General features: G+C 44.6%; 1 protein-coding gene across 2 annotated transcripts in view; it reads right to left on the bottom strand.

Moving 5' to 3' along the window:
- Window positions 1–17,292: 17,292 nt before the first annotated feature.
- The window catches only part of Txnrd3 (thioredoxin reductase 3), a 31,546-nt gene continuing 26,407 nt past the window's right edge, over window positions 17,293–22,431 (bottom strand). The window contains exons 13-16 of one of the 2 annotated variants that reach the window (XM_021190124.1): window positions 20,473–20,580; window positions 19,682–19,777; window positions 18,544–18,678; window positions 17,293–18,031 (exon numbers count right to left, since the gene is read on the bottom strand). In XM_021190124.1, the coding sequence (XP_021045783.1) occupies window positions 17,969–18,031; window positions 18,544–18,678; window positions 19,682–19,777; window positions 20,473–20,580 (402 nt within the window). In that variant the 3' untranslated portion in view covers window positions 17,293–17,968. The remainder of the gene's footprint in view (window positions 18,032–18,543; window positions 18,679–19,681; window positions 19,778–20,472; window positions 20,581–22,431) is intronic. The other variant, XM_029534922.1, reaches the window with a different exon arrangement.

Genomic DNA, 22,431 nt, shown 5'->3' with positions numbered 1-22,431 from the left:
TAAAAAAGAAAACATTTTGTCCAATTTCCATAGACTATGGTCATCTCAACAATAGAAAAAGTCCAAAGTCTCTTCTGAGATTCATCCAGTCACTTAACTATAATTCCCAAAGCAAGTTAGGAGACCAACTGTGCAAAATCCAAACTGCATCTTCATGTCTCATGTCAAAATTGTTTTCAGATTTCCAACTCCTTTTTCATTTTTGTTGATTGCTACAAATGCCTTTCTCCTTGGCTGGTTCCACTCTCTGTTAAGAGCTTTCCTCAGCAGATACCCCACAACCCTGGAAGCTCGAACATCTTGGGGTCTCCAAGGCAACTACAACATTACAGCTTCTTGTTCCAGTGTCTGAGATCCACACCTGATCTCTGGGGTCATCCAAAGGCCTTGGGTCACATATTAATATATTCTTCTCCTCTGAAACCTCTAAAGTCAGGCTTGCACAGTTCAAATCACCCACAGCAACAATTTATTCTATATTCCTTCTAAGATGACCCATTAAGACCCACTTAAAGCATCCCACTACACTCCAAGTCCAAAGTCCCAAAATTCACATTCTTACAAGTAAAATCATGTCAGCCCTATCAAAGCAATATCCCCAGTCTCTGGTACCAACATCTTTCTTAGGGGTTTACTGATGTGAGCAGACACCATGACCAAGGCAACACTTATAAGGACAACATTTAATTGGGGCTGGCTTACAGGTTCAGAGGCTCAGTCCTTTATCATCAAGTCAGTAGCATGACAGCACCCATGCAGGCAAGAGCTGAGAAATCTACATCTAGTTCCAAAAACAGACAGGAAAAGGTTGGCTTCCAGGAAGCTAGGACAAGGGTATTAAAGCCCATACCTACAATGGCACACTTCCTCCAACAAGGCCACACCTATTACAACAAGGCCATACCTCCTAGCAGTGTGATTCCCTGTGCCAAGCATATTTGAATCAACACAGTATCAAATCTATGAATTGTTCAAACCAAACAAGCCAAGTCCAAAACAGTTCTAGACAGACACAGAGCTGAAGACATTACATTAAGCTGTGGGTTTAAGATTTCCTTGGTAGCATGAGAAGATCTGTAGGAAAGAATAAGCTTGAAAATTCACTGTGATTTAAGTGCTGAGACAGAGAGTTATATACTTTAAAAAATGTATGCAAACCAAAAATCTATGGATATTCCAGAAGTGTGCAAAACTGATGAATTTTTTGGAATTACAGAAAATGAATATCCTAAGAAGAAAACACATTCATTGCCCATGCAGAACATAGTCCTGTGTGCTGAAGAGCCATCAGAGCTCAGTGTCTCCATTGCAGATGCTAAAAACCTCCTTGTAGCCTGGGAACTCCTCTGCCCTCAGCCTTCCTGGGACCAGACCACCCTGTGATTATGCACTTGGGTGCAGGACACTTACCAATATAGACGTGGCAGGGTAGGACTCTGTGCCTGAGGAGATCCTGCACAGGATTAAGGGAGTCTTTAATGCATGTGAGCAATTTGTCATCTTAGTGTCTGTAGAATATGACAGGTTCTCACTGTGGAGCATGGAGACCTGGAATCCCAGCGGAGCATCTTCCTCACCTTTGATCTTACTCCCTGTGATCTGGATAACAGCCATCTGGGGAGGGCTGGGCACCAACTTTGTCTGAGATATCTTGCAATGCCTTCAGGAGGGATCAGAGAGTTTGCACCAATTAGACAACTCTAACTTTGCTCATTTTGAACCTCAGGTATAATCAATCCCAAACCATTTCATACTCAGCAATAGTTTCTGCTCTGGGGAAGAGACTCCTGGGCCTCCCATGACTTCCCATCAGCTCTGAGACTCATGCCTAACAGTGTTAATTGGCAGCCTTTGCTGGGTCAGTCCTCAGGCAGACTATCAGGATTCCAGGTAGTATTGCTTCTGCATGGAATTAATACTTTCTTTAAGTGAGTATTAATTAATTTCCTTAAATTAATTAATTTCCATATGTTCTGCTTCAGGATTCATGCTATGAGTGACATTTACAAGTAAATTTAAAAAGAAATGGTAGAAAAGTGTAGAGCGAGAAAGGCACAACTGGAGGCCTTTGGTGAGGCAGTCATGGGCACCTGAAACCAGCATAGGCCAGGTTTAACCTAAAATCCTACTACCACCTCATGTTCACTCTCTGCTTTATGGTTCAAGATGTGACTTCTCAATTTCTTATTCCAGCAGCCATGCCTGCTGCTTTCCCATCATGACAGCGCTGGTATCCAAATGAACTGGAACATTTCTAAGAGGTTAAGAGAGATCTGACTCGACCTTTGGCACAATCTCGGTAAAGGTCCCCAAGGTCCCCAGAGGACTCTCCACTCTGCAGGCACCCTACCACACCTGGGACCTTGAGATCACTGGTGAGTGGAAGGAAACATCAGTTCCAAAAAAACCAGAGGGTCTTGTACTAGCAGGAACAGGGACAAAGGACAAAGGCAGGCCCTAGCACACCCAGAATCTTGGGATCACTGAGTCCAGTCTACACAGGAGAACATGTGGGCAGCAGAAACAACAAAGCTTCATTGACAGGGTCCCTTCAGGCCTCCACCCTCAGCCAGGAGACAGAGCTGAGACCCAGACTCCTGTACAGAGGAAAGTTGGCCTCCAGGGAGGGGTCTGACCCAAGGAATCAGGAGGTGGACCTGAGTTCAAGACTTCTGTGCACCTTCCCTGCAAGAGGAGAGCTTGCCTGCAAAATGTTCTGACCACTGGGACCCAGGAGAGAGCTGGCCTCCCAGGAGTGCTTACAAAGACTTAAGAATTACAGGAGGAACAAGCTCCAGCCAGAGACAGCTAGAACATCCAACATCAGAGACTACCAGATGGCAAAAAGCAAATGAAAGAATCTTACTAACAGAAACCAAGACAACTCGCCAGCATCAGAACCCACTACGCCCACCACAGCAATTCCTGGATACCCCAACACACCCGAAAAGCAAGATTCAGATCTAAAATCATATCTCATGATGCTGGTAGAGGATTTTTAAGAAGAACATTAATAACTCACTTAAAGAAATACAGGAGAACACAGCTAAACAGGTAGAAGACCTTAAAGAGGAAGCATAAAAATCACTCAGGGAATTGGAGAAAAACACTGCTAAACAGGTAGAAGACCTTAAAGAGGAAACACAAAAATCCCTTAAAGAATTACAGGAAAACACAACCAAACAGGTGATGGATTTGAAGAAAGCCATACAAGATCTAAAAAGAGAAGTAGAAACAATGAAGAAAACCTAAAGGGAGACAACTATAGAAATTCTAGGAAAGAAATCAGGAACCATAGATGCAAGCATCAGCAACAGAACACAAGAGATGGAAGAGAGAATCTCAGGTTCANAAGATTCCATAGAGAACATGGACACAACAATCAAAGAAAATGCAAAAGGCAAAAAGATCATAACCCAAAACATCCAGGAAATCCAGAACACAATGAGAAGACCAAACCTATGGATAATAGGTATAGATGAGAATGAAGATTTTTAACTTAAAGGGCCAGTAAACATCTTCAACAAAATTATAGAAGAAAACTTTCCATACCTAAAAAAAAACAGATACCTATGAACATACAAGAAGCCTACAGAACTCCAAATAGACTGGACCAGAAAAGAAACTCCTCCTGACACATAATAATCAGAACAACAAATACACTAAATAAAGATAGAATATTAAAAACAGTAAGGGAAAAAGTTCAAGTAACATATAAAGGAAGACCTATTTGAATTACTCCAGACTTCTCACCAGAAACTATGAAAGCCAGAAGATCCTGGACAGATGTTATACAGACACTAAGAGAACACAAATGCCAGCCCAGGCTACTATACCCAGCAAAACTCTCAATTGCCATAGATGGAGAAACCAAAGTATTCCATGACAAAACCAAATTCACACAATATCTTTCCACGAATCCAGCCTTTCAGAGGATAATAATGGGAAAATACCAACACAAGGACGGAAACTACACCGTAGAAAAAGCAAGAAAGTAATCCTTCAACAAACCTAAAAGAAGACAACCATAAAACAGAATCCCAACTCAAACAACAAAAATAACAGGAAGTAACAGTTACTTTTCCTTAATATCTCTTAATATCAATGAACTCAATTCCCCAATAAAAAAAAAACATAGAGTAACAGACTGGCTACATAAACAGGACCCAACTTTTGGCTGCTTACAAGAAACCCACCTCAGGGAAAAAGACAGACACTACCTCAGGAAAACAATTTTCCAAGCAAATGGTTTGAAGAAACAAGCTGGAGTAGTCATTCTAATATCGAAAAAAATTGACTTCCAACTCAAAGTTATCAAAAAAAAAAAAAAGGAGGGGCACTTCATACTCATCAAAGGTAAAAATCTTCCAAGGTGACTCTCAATTCTGAATATCTATGCTCCAAATGCAAGGGCATCCACATTCATTAAAGAAACTATAAAGCACTATAAACCATAAAACTCAAAGCACATATTGCACCTCAGACAATAATAGTGGGAGACTTCAATACCCCACTCTTGTCAATGGACAGATCATGGAAACAGAATCTAAACAGAGACACATTGAAACTAACAGAAGTTATGAAACAAATGGATTTAACAGATAAAATCATTTTATCATAAAACAAAACATTTTATCCTAAAACAAAAGGATATACCTTCTTCTCAGCACCTCATGGCACCTTCTCCAAAACTGACCATATGATTGGTCACAAAACAGGCCTCAACAAATACAAAAATATTTAAATTATCCAATGCATCCTATCAGATCACCACGGACTAAGGCTGATCTTCAATAACAACATAAATAATAGAATGCCAACATTCACCTGGAAGGTGAAGAACACTTTACTCAATGATACCTTGGTCAAGGAAGAAATAAGAAATTAAAGACTCTTTAGAGATTAATGAAAATGAAGCCACAATATACCCAAACTTATGGGACACAATGAAAGCAGCCCTAAGAGGAAAACTCATAGCCCTGAGTGCCTCCAAAAAGAAACTGGAAAGAACATACACTAGCAGCTTGACAGCACACCTAAAAGCTCTAGGGGGCTTTGGGGATAGCATCTGAAATGTAAATAAAGAAAATATCTAATAAAAAAGAAATTAAAAACCTACATAGAAAAGGTTTCTGAATTGATACTAAAAGGAAAAATGAGATTTCTACAATTATCGGGAATGGATCCAGCTGAAATTGTGGTACCTTTCACTAATGCAGAGATTGCCTCATTGTGGACACAAGATGAACATTGGCAAAGTTCATGCAGTAATTTCTTTTGAGAGATTAACAACAAATACCCTAAAAGGAATTGACTTCAGTTCACAAAAAGATCTAATTGGATTCTCCCTTAATAAAAAGTTCTTAGTAAAAAGAATTCCGCTGGGCATGGTGGTGCATGCCTTTAATCCCAGCACTCAGGAGGCAGAGGCAGGCGGATTTCTGAGTTCAAGGCCAGGCTGGTCTACAAAGTGAGTTCCAGGACAGCCAGGGCTACACAGAGAAACCCTGTCTCAAAAAAAAATATAATAATTCCAATTTCTGAAGCCCCTACATGCTATGCTGATGCTAATATATCAAGAAAGACAGGATATAAATCAGAAGGAGGCTGAGAGTCCCAACAAATCAAATCAAAAATCTGAATTATATAAAATACTTATGGTATTATCAGATTTTCAAGAGTATCTTAATATAGTAACTGACTCTCAATATGCAAAAAGGATTGTTTTAAACATAGAGGCTGCTGAACTTATTCAGGATGATTCTGAATTGACTTCACTGTTTATTCAGCTACAACAAATGATCAGAAATATGAGTCATCACTATATATAATACACATAAGATCCCATATAGGTCTGCCAGGCCCTCTGCCAAAAGGTAATAATGAAATTGGTCAGTTACTGATAGGAAGTGTACTAGAGGCTTCAGAATTCCATTAAAAACACCATGTTAACAGCAAGGATTTAAATAAATAATTTTTTACCATTTGACAACAAGCCAAGGAAATTATGAGGCAATGTCATACTTGCTCATTATATAACCAAACTCAGGAAGTAGTCCTACAGGAAGTAATCCTAAAGGTACCCAAAGAAATGAAATTTGGCAAATGGATGTGTTTCATTTTACAGAGTTTGGTAATCTGAAATATCTTTAAAGGGGAGGGGGAGGGTAGGAAAATTAGGAGATTTGGTTAGGCCTTAAGAAAGCGAAGCTAGCAATTATTATTCCATCTCTGATGCCTAGAAGGCTCAGGGCTTGACTGAACTTCTGACTGGATCTGTCTGAAAGATTGAATGAGGCCAAACAACTTGACTCCTGGTGTCACGGAATCCATGACAGCGGAAGTCCAAGCAGGTCGGTTTAGCATGTCTGAGGATGAATCTCACCAAAGCTGTACACTCTGCAACATACAAATCTCAAAAGAGAATTTAAGTACTGTGATGGTTTGTATATGCTCAGCCCAGGGTGTGGCACTGTTGGAAGAAACAGCCTTGTTAGAGTAGGTGTGGCTTTGTGCATGTGGGCTTTAATATCCTTGTCCTAGCTGCCTGGAAGTCAGTATTTTACTAGCAGACTTCAGATGAAGCTGTAGAACTCTGAGCTCCTCCTCTACCATGTCTGCCTGGATATTGCCATGTTCCTGCCTTGATGATAATGGATGTTCTCTGAACCTATAAACTAGCCCCAATTAAATGTTGTCCTTATAAGAAGTGCTTTGGTCATGGTGTCTGTTCACAGCAGTAAAGCCCTAAGACAAGTACCATCAAGATATCTGTATGATTATGTTATTCTGTGTAGGGTGCACAGACGACTAGTTAAGAATGAAATTCTGCTCCTTGTTTGTGTGAAAGACAGGTGTCCTTTTTTTATGAGCCAATTTTAATAAAAACCAATCATAAGACAGTTAAAGCCACTTCATTATTAAAAATCAATTGACTATGAGACATGTCTGCTCCTGACAGTATCATCCCCCATCACAGTTCAAAAAAGATATTGAGCATCATTACCTCCAGCTAGAGTTGATTATTATGGCAAGGCTGTCACTTGGCTGACACAGGTCATCTACAGACAATCTCTGGACAATACTGTCCAGAGAAGGACATTTTTTGCAGTATAGTTGACTACTGGCTTTGCTGAGACAGCATCAATGGCCCTTCAACTTTTTACATAATAAGTATGTCAGATAGCTGATCCTTGGCCAGAAGGCCTAAGACAGAAACTCTTGGATTCTGAAAAATGGAGAACTGTCCAGGTAGTCAACCATCTTTATAAATTTGTCAAGTTTCATAAGCTATGCTTTGTGCTTCCTATATTTTCAGGTAATATTTAGTCATTCTCGGATTTCTGATGGTGATAAAAAGTAGTTTTAGTCTCATAATCAAACTCAAGTTGCTTAAGATAGAGGGAGTTTATAGAATAGATAACATAGTTTTCAAGTGGTGCTACAGGCTAAAATTCTAAACATAATCCACTGATAAAATCATAACTCTTTCAGTTAGGAAACATGGTAGACTACTTTATCTAAATTGACAGCTTGATGGACTGGATGTCATTTGTACCTCATACTGTGTAGTTTACTTAATTGTTATGGTTTTGTTCAATTTGTATGTGGGAGAAGAGCTTTTATTGAACAAAAAAGGTGAGATGCAGGGGAAGGTGTCGATTCCCTAAATGGTTCTTGATTGTGTTAATAAAGGAGGTGAAAGCTAATTGCTGGGCAAAGGGAGAAAGGTGGGATTTCCAGGTCCCAAGAGGAAGAGAAGGGATGCAGAAAAAAGTTTTCCAAACCGGTTTTGGAGTGAGGAAAAGCAACAAACATGTATGTCATGGGGCCCCTGGAGTTTGTAAGACTCCACCTGGAGCAGGGGTCAGGGAAGATGGCAGTAACTAGCCGATAAGATTAGGGCAGGGAATTCTTCGCCCAGCCGTTGAGTTATCTGGCTAGTTCTAAAGTCATAAAGCTGTCTAGTGTTTTCCATCCAGAGATAAGGTGGGCAGAAGGAGAAAGCAGGCAGCTGAGGCAGTTAGCCAGTGGAGCAGAAACAGCAGTCCCTGGCATTCTCAGGAAGGGGCTTGGAGAAGCTAGCCACCGGTTGGCAGAGTTGAGACCCACAAGAACACGACCGTGAGAAGGCAGAAGCGTGTTTTAAAAAATTACATGCAACAGTTATGCCTATTATTCCAAAGGAAAAGTAAAGGTATGGGTTCCTTCCAAGTTGATAAAAATTAGACATGACAAAGAGAGGCACCACCACCACCACCCCGAAGACCTTGGCTACAGACAAAAAGAAGGACATTGACAAGATCAACAAGATAGGTGATTTATATGTCTGTACACAGAAACAGCTCTGGGACTGGCTGAGACTTAAATGTTTATATACAACCAACAACACTTATTGGGTAAATCATCCTTTAAGATAGCATAAATGGGAAGTTATATTGTAGTTTGATTATATGATCAAATTGACCACTAATGAAAGGTAGTTGTCTTTATTGATCTTCCTTAACTGATATGTGCACCCTGCACTTTCCATATAAACGTTACAGAGTTATGTGTTGCTTGTAAGGTTTGAATATTGCAGAATGAAATAGGAGAAAGGGAGCCTGACAATATTCACACTCTGGGATGCTGAGATTCTGGGACCTTCCATTCCAGCTCCTTGCTTGATGCTACCTCAGCTACATCAAAGCTGTTTCCTCTGAAGACTTGCTTCCAGGACATTTCCAGAACAGCTAATTCACCCATTCAGCCTTTCAGACTGTTACAGTCTGGACTTCAGCTAAGCAATGAACTTTGTCAGTACATAGAGGCTGGATGGCAAATGATGCCAACTAGTCCTCCTTTGACAAAATCAATTTTCCCAGTTCCCTTTGGGCTCCCAGAAGGGAATTCCTTGCCCCAATTCAGCTAGAAGTAAGCAAAAGAAGATCATTATCCCAGTCCCTTAGGTTGGAGTGGATGGTTCTGGCTATTTTATAAATTATAGGTATGTTGTCATTTTAAGGGATATCATGCAAATATTGTAACTTTGGACAGGGAAAGGAAGCTAGAGAGCTTAGACTCAGGGATTTCTGCCTTTCCTCTTCTCTGTGCTTCCTTCTTAGATAAAGGAGAGGGGGTTGGAAAGGAAAGTGGGGGATATAGCAACATTATAGAAATTAGAAAAATAGACAAATATAGGATATTAAATTTACTCTTAAAGCATTGTATAGCCATAATCTTACATTGGTAGAAACCTTTATATTTGATGCAAAATTGAGGCTTTAATTTCTTACATTGGTAGAGAGTTTGTATATATTAGTACAGGTTTAAGGTTTTCATTGGTATAAAATTCTGTACATTGATACAAAATTTTAAATTAATATTATTGCTCATAGGTAGGCATTATGCCTATGCAACTCATATAAGAATACAAAGGCTTAGACCCAGTCCTTTTAATAGTTGCTATTACAAACTGTTTAGGATGACTAAGTAATGTAAGTTAATAGTCAGATAGTGAGACTCATGGTCATATTAGATTCTAATTTAGATTATTACAACAAGTGTTTTCAAGATTATTCAAATAGTAAATAGCTAAGCATAATGAATGTTTGACAATTATATTTAGATGGTCTTCAAAAGTTTCAGAGATCCACAGAATATAGTATTTAATATTATTTCATCATCGAAGGTCATTTGACTATGAGGCAGGTGTGACCCTGGTAGCATCCCCAGTCCACGTCAAGGAAGACATCGAGTATCATTACCTCCAGGCTGACTCGCTTCAATCTGGCAAGGTAGCCCCGGACAAGAATTGCTCTAATTCATCTGCCGACAAAAATACTGTTGAAAACAGGACAAACAGATTCGGGATAATCGACTGCCTAGCTCCGCCAAGACAAGGTAAGCCAGTCCTTCATAATTCCTGTTTCATTAAAGGTCTGTCAGATGTTTCTGTGCCAGACAGCTGAAGTCAGATGCTCCAGCATTGTAAGAAATTAGGGGACTGTCCAGGAAGTCACCACAAAGTGTGTGGTTTTGGAAGCTATGTCTTTGTGCCTCCTACATCTTCAGGTAATATTTAATTCCTTCTCAGATCCCTGATGGGATGGAAGACTAGTTATAGCCTCATATCAAACTTAAGCCGTTTAGCATAAAGGAAGATGATCTAGATTTGTAAGGATAGATTTCAGATGGGAGTACAAGTTAAAATCAACATAAGTAAGGCACAGAACTATACACATTTTAAGTTAGGAGAGATGATAGAGTACTTTATCTAAATTGACAAATGTGATGGGCTGGATGTTAAGTGTGCTAATGAAAGTCACGTACGTGTGTGTGTGTGTGTGTGTGTGTGTGTGTGTGTGTGTGTGCACGCATGCCCTTTCCCCATGGTATGGGACTTTGAGCTGTCAAGTTCTTTCTATAAGTGCGTGTGTGAACTTGTTGAGTGTGCTCTAGAGCTAGTAACTTCCAGGCCTAGAGTTCTGAGGAGAAAATTGAATCGGATCCACCCTAAGATCCAAAACCACATGAGATCAGCTATTCTTGGGACTCACTCCAGACATAATGTTGGCAGATTCGTTGTTAGCCCAGAGTCATTCTCCCATTTGCAGCTTTTATTTGAGTCCAAGAAAGACATCTCCCATGACCAAGTGCAGGTTATGGTTTCAGCCAAACCAAGTTTACAACCAGGTCAGGAGGACGTTTGACTCGGTGTTTTGTCGCCACCTGCTGGACGAAGGAGGGAAGGCCATCTCAGTCCTGGCGCAGCAATAACCATTGTGAATAAAAGGTGAGGAATCTGCAGCAGCTGACCACACCCCCAAACTCCCACAAGCTCAGTGAACCAGGCCCTAGGGCCTCAAATTCAGACTCCACCATTGATTATTTCTGTGGTCTTGCCAAAGTGATTCGCCTCTCTTTTCCTGTTCACTGGAATTATGTGGTTGTAACCTTCTTAGGTCGCTGTGAAGGCTAAGATGCTGTCACGCTTCTATTGTGAGTTGAAGGTTGCCGGTGCATCTGAAAAGTAAGGCTGTGGGAAACACGGCTGCCTTGTGGTGCCATCATTGATCTAGAAATTCGTGCCTAATGCTCTTCCTTTGTCAGGTCCCCTAGATAAGTTGTTGTAGTTTCCCACTCGTATTTGGTCGCGTATGTGACTTTAGGAAAACAGAGATTTCAGGAGAAGGTTTTTTGGTTTTGTTTGTTTGTTTGTTTGTTTGTTTTTCTGAAAAATACCCAAAGCTGCTGGGAGCCCTGACCTGGGTAAAGGAATGAATGAAGGAGAGACACACTTCACCACAATGTCAGGGAAATCACAGAGGGCGAGGCAGGGTGACTATAGGCCCTGATGAGGAAATGAGCAGAGACTAAGGGTTGTAAAATGTCATCGAGATTGATGATCTCTTTTCTAGAATCTGTATTCCCCATGTCCCTTGCAGGCCTTTGGGTTTCTTCCTTGACCCTACAGAATATACTCTGCTCTCTGGTGCCACCATGTGGTAAAAGGGGGAATCCGCAGGAGGAGCCAGTAGGCTCAGGTTTCCAGGCTCCCTGCGAAGTCTAGACCTCATTTAGGGATGCCAGTCCCTTTGAAATGGTGACCATGAGAGGATGGGGCAGCCTAGAAGTCACAGGACCTGAGCTTTCCCAGGCTTGTCTGTGCTGGGATGGAGGTCTGGTTAGGCAAGCTTGCTCTTGCTTCTCTCCTGGAACAGAGGTAGGGAATTTCTAACCAGTGACATCCAATGGGTCTGAACCCTTCATGAGCATGCAGGACATAACTGCCTTCATTCTGCCCAGTTTTTAACTTTATAGTCTTCTTCTGGCTGTGAGTTGGAGTTCTGCCTAGATAATATTGGATAATTATCATTTCCATCCCACCAAGCCCAAGGATTCATTAGGGGAAGGGGGTGGGTGTGCCTGGGACATCTTGGGGCTTTAAAAGTCTAATCTGGAGCCTGTGGGTGTTTTAAAGAGGAAACTCACACACATTGATAAGCGTCAAATCCAGCTAGACTGTGTGACTGGAAGCTGGGAAGAACTGATTCTCTATGACAGCTGTCCATCTTTTAAAACATCTAGCTGGCCTGACACCCTTTAAATTAAGTACATTTAAATGATGTGTTAGCCAGTGTTCACCTTATGTGACAGTCCTGAATGCACGGCTTTCACACCACACAGGATTACATATCTCTGTGGGTACGATCCCAGCGAATCCCTTATAGATCCTGGTTCCACCCTGGTTCTCTTTCTCCAGAGGCCTATGGTGAGGGCCAGTTCCCTCCAAACCTAGGGGGAGGAAGTGGACGACGACAGGGCAAGCTAGACATGGGCACTAATTTGTATCGCATGCACCCTGCTCCTGGCATAGCTGCTCTGGCAGAGGGGGGGACCAACCCATACAAGGCCTTGGGAACAGAGAGATGGAGGCAGATTCAGCCCATGGCCTCAGCAACTGAGTAAGACCCAGACATAACTGACTCCTTAGCCACCAGGGACCTGGTTATTTTCAGATGTCAATTGGAACAGTAGGAGACCCTGCTTCGTTGCTGGCAGAACACAGGCCAGAGCCATCCCTTGCCCCTCATCCTTTAATATAGATGCCTTCCTGCCTTTCATCATTTATCACAAACAGCTCCAATACCAAGGAGACCCTGGTAGGCACTGAACAGGAGCAGGAAAGCAGAGGATGTGGCTGGAACAGAGTTCAAACAGAATCCACATAGTGGGAGGATACAACTGACTCCCATGATAAATGAACAAATAAACAAACAAACAATGCAATTAGAATGCATAATAAATAAACACAATTAAAATTTAAATAGAGACTAGTGTGACCTAATTTTTCTTTTATTATAAAAGAAAATACAATTCCCATGTTCCTTTACTAGGTGAGATAGCTTGGGTCCTTCCTGAAATGGTCACCAGGGTGGCCTCTGATTACTCCTTAGAAAGGGACACAGGGGACGGAGAGATGGCTCAGTGGTTAAGAGCACTGACTGCTCTTCCAGAGGTTCTGAGTTCAATTCCCAGCAAACATATGGTCGCTCACAGCCATCTGTAATGGAGATCCGATGCCCTCTTCTGGTGTGTCTGAAGACAGCAACAGTGTACTCACATTAAATAAAAAAACAAATCTGAGAGAGACAGAGACAGAGACAGAGACAGAGACAGAGAGAGAGGAGCCTCAGAGAAGTTGAGTGTTACTGATGGACTGCTAACGTGCTACAGATGCAGGCTTTCCCATCCCACGGAGTAAGGAGTTGTCCGTGTAAAGCAGAGCACGTTTTGTAGAATATATTTTAAGTGGGGGAAGTTGGGAGAGGACACCAGCTCTATTCAAGAGACAAAAGCACTTTGTTTAAACTACAGAAGTGTTTAAGAGAGCTGAGATCACACACAAAGGCAAACCTAACCCAAATACATTCTAGAAGAGACTCAAGAGCTGCTGTTCTGCAGGCAAAGTGGTGAAGGCAGGAGAGCCACCAAAGGCGGGGAGGGAGACCCCAGGCACAGCACCCAGAGCCCTGGGGTAGAGTGGGGTATTAAGTCAACTTTTCATCAAAGACAGACTTGGGGGAGGGTGTTTTAGAGGGTATTTGGCTCTGAGTTCAGAGATCCCTCAGCCCCTCCTCACTTCAATGTCTCTGGATCCATGTGTGGTGAGAGGGAACACCACGGCAGGGAGCATGTGGGGGGAACAGTGGCTTACCCAATGGCAGACAGTGGAGATGGGGAAAGGAGGAGGTGGAAGAGGGGAGGAAAAAAAGAGGGAGATGAGGCAGGGACAAGATGTGCACCCCATTGCCATAACCTACTTTCTCCAACTGGGCTCCGCCCTCCAGGCTCCATGTTTCTCAATAATGCCATCAAATTTTTTTTTTTTTTTTTTTTGGTTTTTCGAGACAGGGTTTCTCTGTGCAGCCCTGGCTGTCCTGGAACTCACTTTGTAGACCAGGATGGCCTTGAACTCAGAAATCCGCCTGCCTCTGCCTCTTGAGTGCTGGGACTAAAGGCGTGTGCCACCACGCCCGGCTGCCATCAAATTCTTAATCCACCTGCGAATTAATCATCAATCCACCAGGAACCTGGCCCGATGACCGGATCGCCCAGCTGTAGCTCACAGCGGGTCATTGTGTAAAGGCAGAGTGCCTTGGAAGGATGCCACTCAGCACTACCCCATCCATAGCCTTCATGTGGCAGGATGGAGGGCGGTGGCCACACCCCTGAAACTAAGGTCTAGTCTCCAGCTGGGCGATCCGGTCATCAAACTGTCTTAAAAGAGCTGTGTAGTGATGTGGCAAGGCACACAGGAGGACCTCAACAAAGTAGCATGATGCAGTCACAATAGTGATGGACAAGACGGCCCGGAACTTAACCCTTACAGAGATGATGGGAAACACAAGTCAAGCTGGATTCCCCTATTCAGCAAATGTCCTTCAGAAATGAAGATAAACCTAGACCTCCCTGGTGTGATGAAAACCGAGGACTAGGTCGGGGAAAACCAGATGGCTTCTGAATGAGCTCACACCAGACGAACTGGTTGGTTGTTCTTCTCACTTACTCTATAAATGGGCAATTGCACAATTCCCTAGATGTTAAACAGGAAAACGTGAGTCCCAGAAGCTGTGTGAAGAGGTGTGGAGCCTCCTTCGCCTAGCAGAGAGGGGCCAGCCAGCATGACAAGGGGATAAGGCTCTGGGAGAGGCAGGCACGGAAGCCATTGCAGGGAAGGGTACTTGACATCATCCCTGCCTGTCCAGCTCAGCTGTGTGGTCCCGGGGCCTCGGTACTCATGGTGATGACAAGAGTGAAGGTGGGCAGGAGCCTCGTGGATGCTTCAAGAGCCACAGCCCTGTGCTCACCCTGAGCGCCAGCGGATCTACCTGCCCAAGAAACACCAAGTGAAATGGGCTCTCTGCCTATCTATCTTATTTTTAGATTTTTTTTTTAAAGATTTGTCTATATATAGGGGCATTTTGTTTGTATTTTCTGCATACCTGAAGAGGCCATTGGATTCCACAGGACTGCACAGTTATAGACGGTTTCAAGATATCATGTGGGTACTGGGAATTGAACTCAAGACTTCTGGAAGAAAAGTCAGTGCTCTTACCAGAGCCTTCTCTTATGGCTGGAAATGGCCTTCTGTATGTGCACTTTAACAATATTTTTAACGAGAAGATAAATGCAAGTTACAGACTTCTTGTCTTAGTCACGTATTCTATTGCTGTGAAGAGACACATGACAATGGCAACTCAAACATTTAATTGGGGCCTTGCCTACAGTTGAAGAGGCTTAGTTCACTGTCATCATAGTGGGAAGCATGGCAGCATACTAGCAGACATGATGCTATAGAAGTAACTGAGAGCTCTACATCTGGACCCTTGGCATCAGGAATCAAGAGCCACTGGGCCTGGGTAGGGCTTTAAAGGTTTCAAAAGCCACCTCTAGTGACTCACTTCCTCCAACAAAGACAGACCTCCTAATTCTTCTCAAGTCATGCCATTCCCTGATGACTAAACATACAAATACATGAGCCTTTGGAGGTCATTCTTTATCAAACCACCACACCTGAGCCAGGTCCTATTTGTCACAACATACTACCCCATCCATAGTCCTGACATCTGGACAAGTTGGGAGTCCTGGCTCTCCACATGGCTGTCCCTGGGGACAGTTCCCTCATCTTTTTCTTCTGGAGGTGAGCCCTTTAGGTTTATCACTGGGCAGTACTGTGTACATTGATGCCCATTACCTTCTCAGGGCCTGACAAAACTATTTGTATAATTGTGTGTTCACCTTGCCTGGCATCCCTATTTAGACGCAAACTCGGAGGGTGCTATGCACAATGCCCTAGGAAGGTCTGGCCGCCACCTGTGCTCCAACCAGAGCTGAATCCACAGAGATTGAGCAGCAGCAGCACTAAGCAAAGGCCACTGTTGCCAGTGGTTTCCGAGTATCTGCCGGCTTCTAGTTTAATTAGTCCCATATACATCACCCTCTCAAGTCACCACTGGTTTCAGCTGCTTTTGCTTCAGAAGCCGTAAGCCACGTTCAATTATAAAGAAGTCTTTCTGTGTGGTGGATAGGCCACCTTTGGCAAAGTGCATATCTGGTTAGCCATGGCCACTAGCCACTCAAAGCAGACACACTGGGGAAACATACATGCTCTAAGAATACAGTTTGGGAGATAAGGAGGTGGTTCAGTGGTTAAGAGCATTGGCTGCTCTTCCAGAGGACCAGAGTTCTGTTCCCAGTTCCCCACCGTGGCTCACAACTGATTAACTCCAGCCACAAGAGATCCAGTGCCCTCTTCTGGCCTCTGTAGGTACCAGGCATGCATACTGTGCACAGACATACATGAAACAAAATACTCACATACATAAATAAAAAAAGACAACCAGCTATGCACTAGTCAGTGTTTGCCTCAAGGGGTTGCTTACTCGCCACACAACTGGCTGCATGGCCTCTCTGACACTGCAGTGACTGTACAACACCTAGCAAGCAACTGCAAAAGCACCACTGTGTGTTCCAGGATTAAATCCCTTCCTGAGGACACATCTGGTAAGCATTCTGAGCTCACCGCTCCCAAAGGGCAGCAGCCATGTACCACCTTTGAATTGGGCAGAAGTGGTCACAGGTAAAGGACCCTGGTGGCCTTGGGTCCAAGGGACCCGATACCCATAGCATCCCACAGCAGTGCTTTCAATCTGTGAGAGAACAGCCAGCAGTCCCAGAAGCTAATTCCTACATGGGCCATTCTACTGCAGACACCTGAGTGCAGTCTGTCCCTGGCACTGGGGTAGAGGTCGTGCGTCAGGACAGTCAGACCCTGCTCCCTCCCCTCCCCCACATACACACACCTGCCCCGCTTTTCTCTCTCCATCTGGCCTATGTCTAGTCACACTAACTAGAAACAGACCTCTTTCCTTTGACCTCCACACATCTTCTTACCTGGTCAGGCCTGTCATTTAGTTGATAGTTTAGCCAGTGCTTGGAGCACTGGTTAGAAATCAGGTGTGAAGTATGATTTCCCTGTAGCAGGTGGTGCCAGTCAGCTCAGACTACCCAAGACAATGGATGTGTAAAGAGGAAGGGACACCTGCTGTGGTGGTGCATGCCTGCAATCCCCGCCTTTAGGAGGCTGAGGTAGGAGGATTTTGAGTTCCAGGACAGCCTTATTGTAACACCAAGTAAGACTCTGCTTCAGAAGCAAAACAATACAGGCATTTTTTTTTTAATTTTAGTGAAATAGTTTTCAGTGGATCATGACTTAACAAATCATGTTTAATGAATTAGTTCACACAATTGTAGTAAAATCTCTTTTAATAGTACCCTTAAGATAAACATGAAAAACTGATAGCAATACAAGGAATTTTTTTTCTCTTCTTTGTGATGCTCTGTTAGACTAGAGGCTGGGAGGAGAATGGCTTCCCGGTTCTCCCCTCAGGAGCTGTGCAAGGAGTGAGGTTTAAGTCAGGCTTCTGACAGCAGGTTATATTCCGGGGAGGCCAGTGCAGCCAACTGCTCTAACCTGGCTCCCCAAACACCACAGATCCCTAAGTGCTACACTTCGGGCAACAAGCCTCTTTACAGTCAAGTCCACAACTGAAAAAAAGATAATCTCTTCATGGAAACAAAGTGAGGGGTCAAAGCACTAGCAACTGGGAAAGGGAGGTGGGCTCACTGTGCCATCCAAGGCCTCTCGGGGGGGGGGGGGAGGGGGGAGTCGAGGCTGACGTGCAGAAGTCGGCCCTGGCTCACCTCTGCAGGTTCCGAGCCAAGGCGTCAAGGATGCAGCCTGGCTGCTGCATGCCGAAAGCTGAGACTCCAGATGCTGCTGCTGCTGCTGCTGCTGCTAGTCCTCTGCCACCTTCTCGTCTCTATGCCAGGAGAAAGCCCTGCACTGGTCTCCAGTGCCCAAGCAGATGTCATGGGCACAGAGTGAAAGTGACAGGGAAACCCAACAGCAGCAGGGCTAGCCTCAGCAGCCTTTCTGAGTAATGTCCAGCCCTGAGGACTTTGTGATTTCCAACGTTGTAAATACCTGTTTGCAAAGAAGACAAGAGATGGCAACGTTACTGCTGCTTTAGCAAGGACGTGCTCCAGCTGCACTGAGAGAACACATTCAGTTAGGGTGCTAATATCAAACATACTAGAATCAAAAATCTCTGATGTCGCATTTCAAAACTGTTTTGAAGCTAGACTACTTGAAGCCATTGTACATCACCGTGGGCTGGGGAGACTCTCACTGGGTAAAGAGCTGGCAATGTGAGGACCCAAGTTCAAGCCCTGAAAGCCATGTTGACTGTGCAGGCACATGCTTGCAAAATCCCCATGTCATGGAGGCAGAGATAGGTACATCCTGGGACTTGCTGGCCAGCAAGCTTAGGCCATCGGCAAGCTTCAGGTCAGTGTGACACCCTGTCTCCAAAAGAGGTGGACAGTACCTAAGGAATGACACTCAAGGCTGTCCCCCTCAGCCTGCCTACACACACACACACACACACACACACACACACACACACACACACACAGACATAGCCTCCTGTTCCTTACCTCACCACAAGTGGGGTGGATTCCAATGGTGTCATCCAGTAGCTGCTTCGTGAGCCCACATTTCATTGCAGCTGCAAATCCCTGCGTGATTTCACCAGCATTTGGCCCCAGAAGGTGAAATCCTACCACACGCTCCTTTAATAAAGACAGAACACAGAATTCCCATAAGCTAAGGATTAGAATGGAAGTCTACTCCGTCATTCACAGCTAAAATATATAGGCTCGCCCACAGGAAAGGAATTGAGCAGTGAACAGCCTCTGAAAGGATCTGCCAAAGGAGTCTGTAAATGTGTGGTAAGAACTAACTCACACTCAAATTTACTAGCACACTCAATCTGCCTACCGGTGATGGAGCTCATGGGTGGGTGTGACTTCTGGATTCCACTGAGACAGGGCCACACAAACATGGCACATATGAAATAAGGCCCTACACTGGTGTGGTCACAGAGGCTGTGGTCTTAGGAGGATTTGTGGGCCTCGTGAGCAGGTGCCTGCTCCTGACACTCTGTAGAGCTCAGGAATGGCTACTGGAGGCCATCAGCAAGGCAACACACAGTGGGTGTCAGGGTCGTGGGGAGCCACAAGCTGCCCACTGCCAAGCTCTTTCATTGGATCCTGGCCTCCATTCTGATCCACCGTGAACACAGAGGAAGGGACAGAGGGGACAGAGCCAGGCGCATGAGACGTCCCTGCCTAGTGCCCTGGAGCTTCTCTCTGAGGGCCTCCCCTCAGCACTCCACATACACCACACCACTGAAGAAACACACACAAACATGCACTGTACACAGTGCTAGGTGGTAGCCAAATGTCGGTAGCCACAGTTCTAGACCATCCATGTGAAACCCTGGGCTCTGGGCAGCAGCTTCTCCTGCTCCCTGACAGGCACAGCTGAGCTGAGAACCTGCTCCTTTGCCAGCCTCTGCAAACAGCCAAGAGCTCGCTCCTGCCCCGACTGCCATCTTTTAAAATGCCATTAAAACCCAACTGGCAAGAATCCAAGCTGTATTTTAAAATCTCAGGGGGTCAGGCTGGAGGTGCAATGCAGTGCAGAGGGTGGACTTTGCACAACTAGGCTCTGGGCCCAACCCTCAGAGAAAATGGAGCAGACTGGAAAGCGCAGCACCCAGCATCTACATACGTTGTCGAATTTGTTGCAGATTATCTTTGCATAACAGGTGTTGTTGTCTCTGCCAGCAACTGTCCACTCAAGAGGCCAAAACAAGGTGTGATACACCTAGACCAGAAGGGAAAAGCTTGAGATTAGCATCGTACAAAACCTACTCCTCAATGTGCTCTTAGCCCCTCTAAGCTGACAGGCAGCAACAGCTTGTGTAGCATTGGAAGCCCAAGGTCCCAGCAGGAGCACACTGATGGCTGCATTAGAGCCAGGCTCCCAAAATGCCAACATGTCGCTTTTGCTTTGTGAAGCCATTAGTCAGAAATACAAACAGCCTCCTGTCGGCCAAACTCCATTTTCAAGCATTTAGAGTGTTGCTGGCTCCTGTGTGGGCTGAGAAGGTGACTACTGAGACCCCGGCCTAGTGTCACAGTCACCCCAAGCCTAGCAGATCAGCAGGCACAGAGAGGCCCTGCCTCCTGAGATGAAGCGCCACACCCGTGCTACTGACCCCAGCACCCACCCTACTTGGATAGCCATGTCTCTGGGGAGGCTTCTCTGAGTCATTTCCATGGGGGAGAGCCTTTCAGACCTGCACCCCCGAAGTCCTGACTCACGTACCAGCCTTCCCCCTCACCATAGCTCTATTCTTCCTCTCACTCTGCCAGTGAAACGGAGTTTAGATTCACTTAGAACTCTCCCAAGTAGGAGGAGAATTTCTCTCACATCAGCACAACAGAGACTTGCAAAAGTACAACATAAAAAGTGGCTTCAAGGACGGACGGCTGATTATAAAGGACATATGGTCTTACTTCCAGATTCTCCTTTGTATACATTTCGATGGCTTTCTCTTCAGATAGTCCACAACAGCCATATTCCAGAGGTGTGAACACCGTTGTTGGGATGTTAATATAATCACACTAGAAGAGAAACACACCAGACTTCTGTGACCTGCTTCCCAGCAAGTTTCTACAACATGGATTCATAGAGGGCAGATGGGGCTGTGTCAGATCAAAAGGGACTCAGCGGTTATGAAAGACTGGAGAAGCCTAAATTCGCTGGTGAGCATGTAAGAAAGTGTGCCCGAAATGCACTTAGTATTTCATTTCATGTGTGTGGTGTTTCCCTGAATGCATGTTTGCATTCCACCTGTGTGTCTAGTGCCTACAGAGGACTGAAAGGGGTATTGGGTGTCCTGGAACTGAAGTTACAGACAGATGTGAGCCACTATGTGGGTGCCCTGGAACTGGAGTTACAGACAGTTGTGAGCCACTATGTGGGGTTAGGACTTAAACCTAGTTCTTCTCCAAGAGCTATAAGCATGTGAGCACACACACACACACACACACACACACACACACACACACACACATGGGGATATGCATGCACGTGGAGGCCTGAGGTTCACATCAGGAATCGTCCTCCATCCCTCTTCCACCCTATCAACTGAGACAGGCTCTCTTAGTCAATCCCAGATGTGCCCGATATAGCTAGTCTTGTTGACCAGCTTGCTCGAGAGATCCCAGCTCTGCTCTCCAAGGCTGAAATTACAGGTGGGCCACCACTCATGCATTTTAAGGGGTTCCAATTCTGGTCCTTACATGTGTTGGCAAGTGTTTAGCCACTGTCCTATCCCCCACTCTGCTGAGTTCTGGGGAAGGCCCTGCACTAGTCAGAAGGGAAACATCTTTGTGTTTAAGCGGCACAAGCACCAGCAGCTAGGGGCAGCTAGCGATGTCTGCCACTTCGAGACCTCAGAAAAGAGAAGTGCACTTACTAGAGTTATTTCAAGGAGAGGAGCAGGCTGAGCAGCACAACTCAAGAGACCTGAGCGCCTCGGCAGAGGTTCCTGCAGGAGCCACCAGCTGTCTTCCTAACTGACCCCCCCCACCCATGGCACACAGGAGGCCTCACCATGGATTTCTGGGCACCAGTCTCCTTCCACTTGTCCACACATTACAGCCGCTGCCCTGGCAGACACCCCAAGTGCCATGTGCACTGTAGGGATGTGCATCACACAAGCAGAGCCACCACCCTGCATCTGCCAGCCCTGCCCCAGGTCCCCAGGACTACTGACAGAGCAGTGTGTTCCTCCCAAGGGTGAGACCCTATGAGGACACTATTAACCCCACAAACCTTGAGCTCTTATCTGATGATACAACTCCTAGAAAAGTCCATTGCTTCCCAGATCCCAAATGTCTAAGGAATACCAAGACAGGAAACCATGCTGTTCATAGCTGTCATCTTGCAAAAGATGTAAGTGAAACTGCATGTGAATGGTTGACCATGCAGGCAGTGCAAGATGCTCACAGCCTGATCAGGACACACTCTCTACTGAGAGCTTGTTTCCAGCCTCTCAGATAATTCAGGCATCTTTTTCTGCCCCGGAGCATCTGGGTTGCAGCACTCTGACATATAACTATACTTTTGGACGGTTATCTGTGGGCTATCTGAGACCTCTGGGACTCAGCCTCCACTTGCCTGGTGAGTCCTGGGGCTAGATCTAAGGCAATTTTCACTATCACATGACAGCCCAAGGATGCAAAAAAAAAAAAAAAAAAAAAAAAAACCCACAAGTTTTATCGACTCTCTAATCAGTAGTAACTCAACTGAAAATTATTGCTAAGAATATTTAAATTTATTTATAAAATGAGTCAATGAGTACTATTTGTACTAATTTTGATATCCTAATTTCTGTCAAGTACTATATCTCAGGGCTGGAGATGAAGCTCTGTGGTAAATAATTTACTTGGTTTTCCATGAGACCCAGA

The sequence above is a fragment of the Mus pahari genome, chromosome 2 (genome assembly GCF_900095145.1).
Source record: "Mus pahari chromosome 2, PAHARI_EIJ_v1.1, whole genome shotgun sequence".
NCBI lineage: Eukaryota > Metazoa > Chordata > Mammalia > Rodentia > Muridae > Mus > Mus pahari.
The sequence above is the reverse complement of the archived record's forward strand: the minus strand, read 5'-3'. Positions and strand labels throughout refer to the sequence as shown.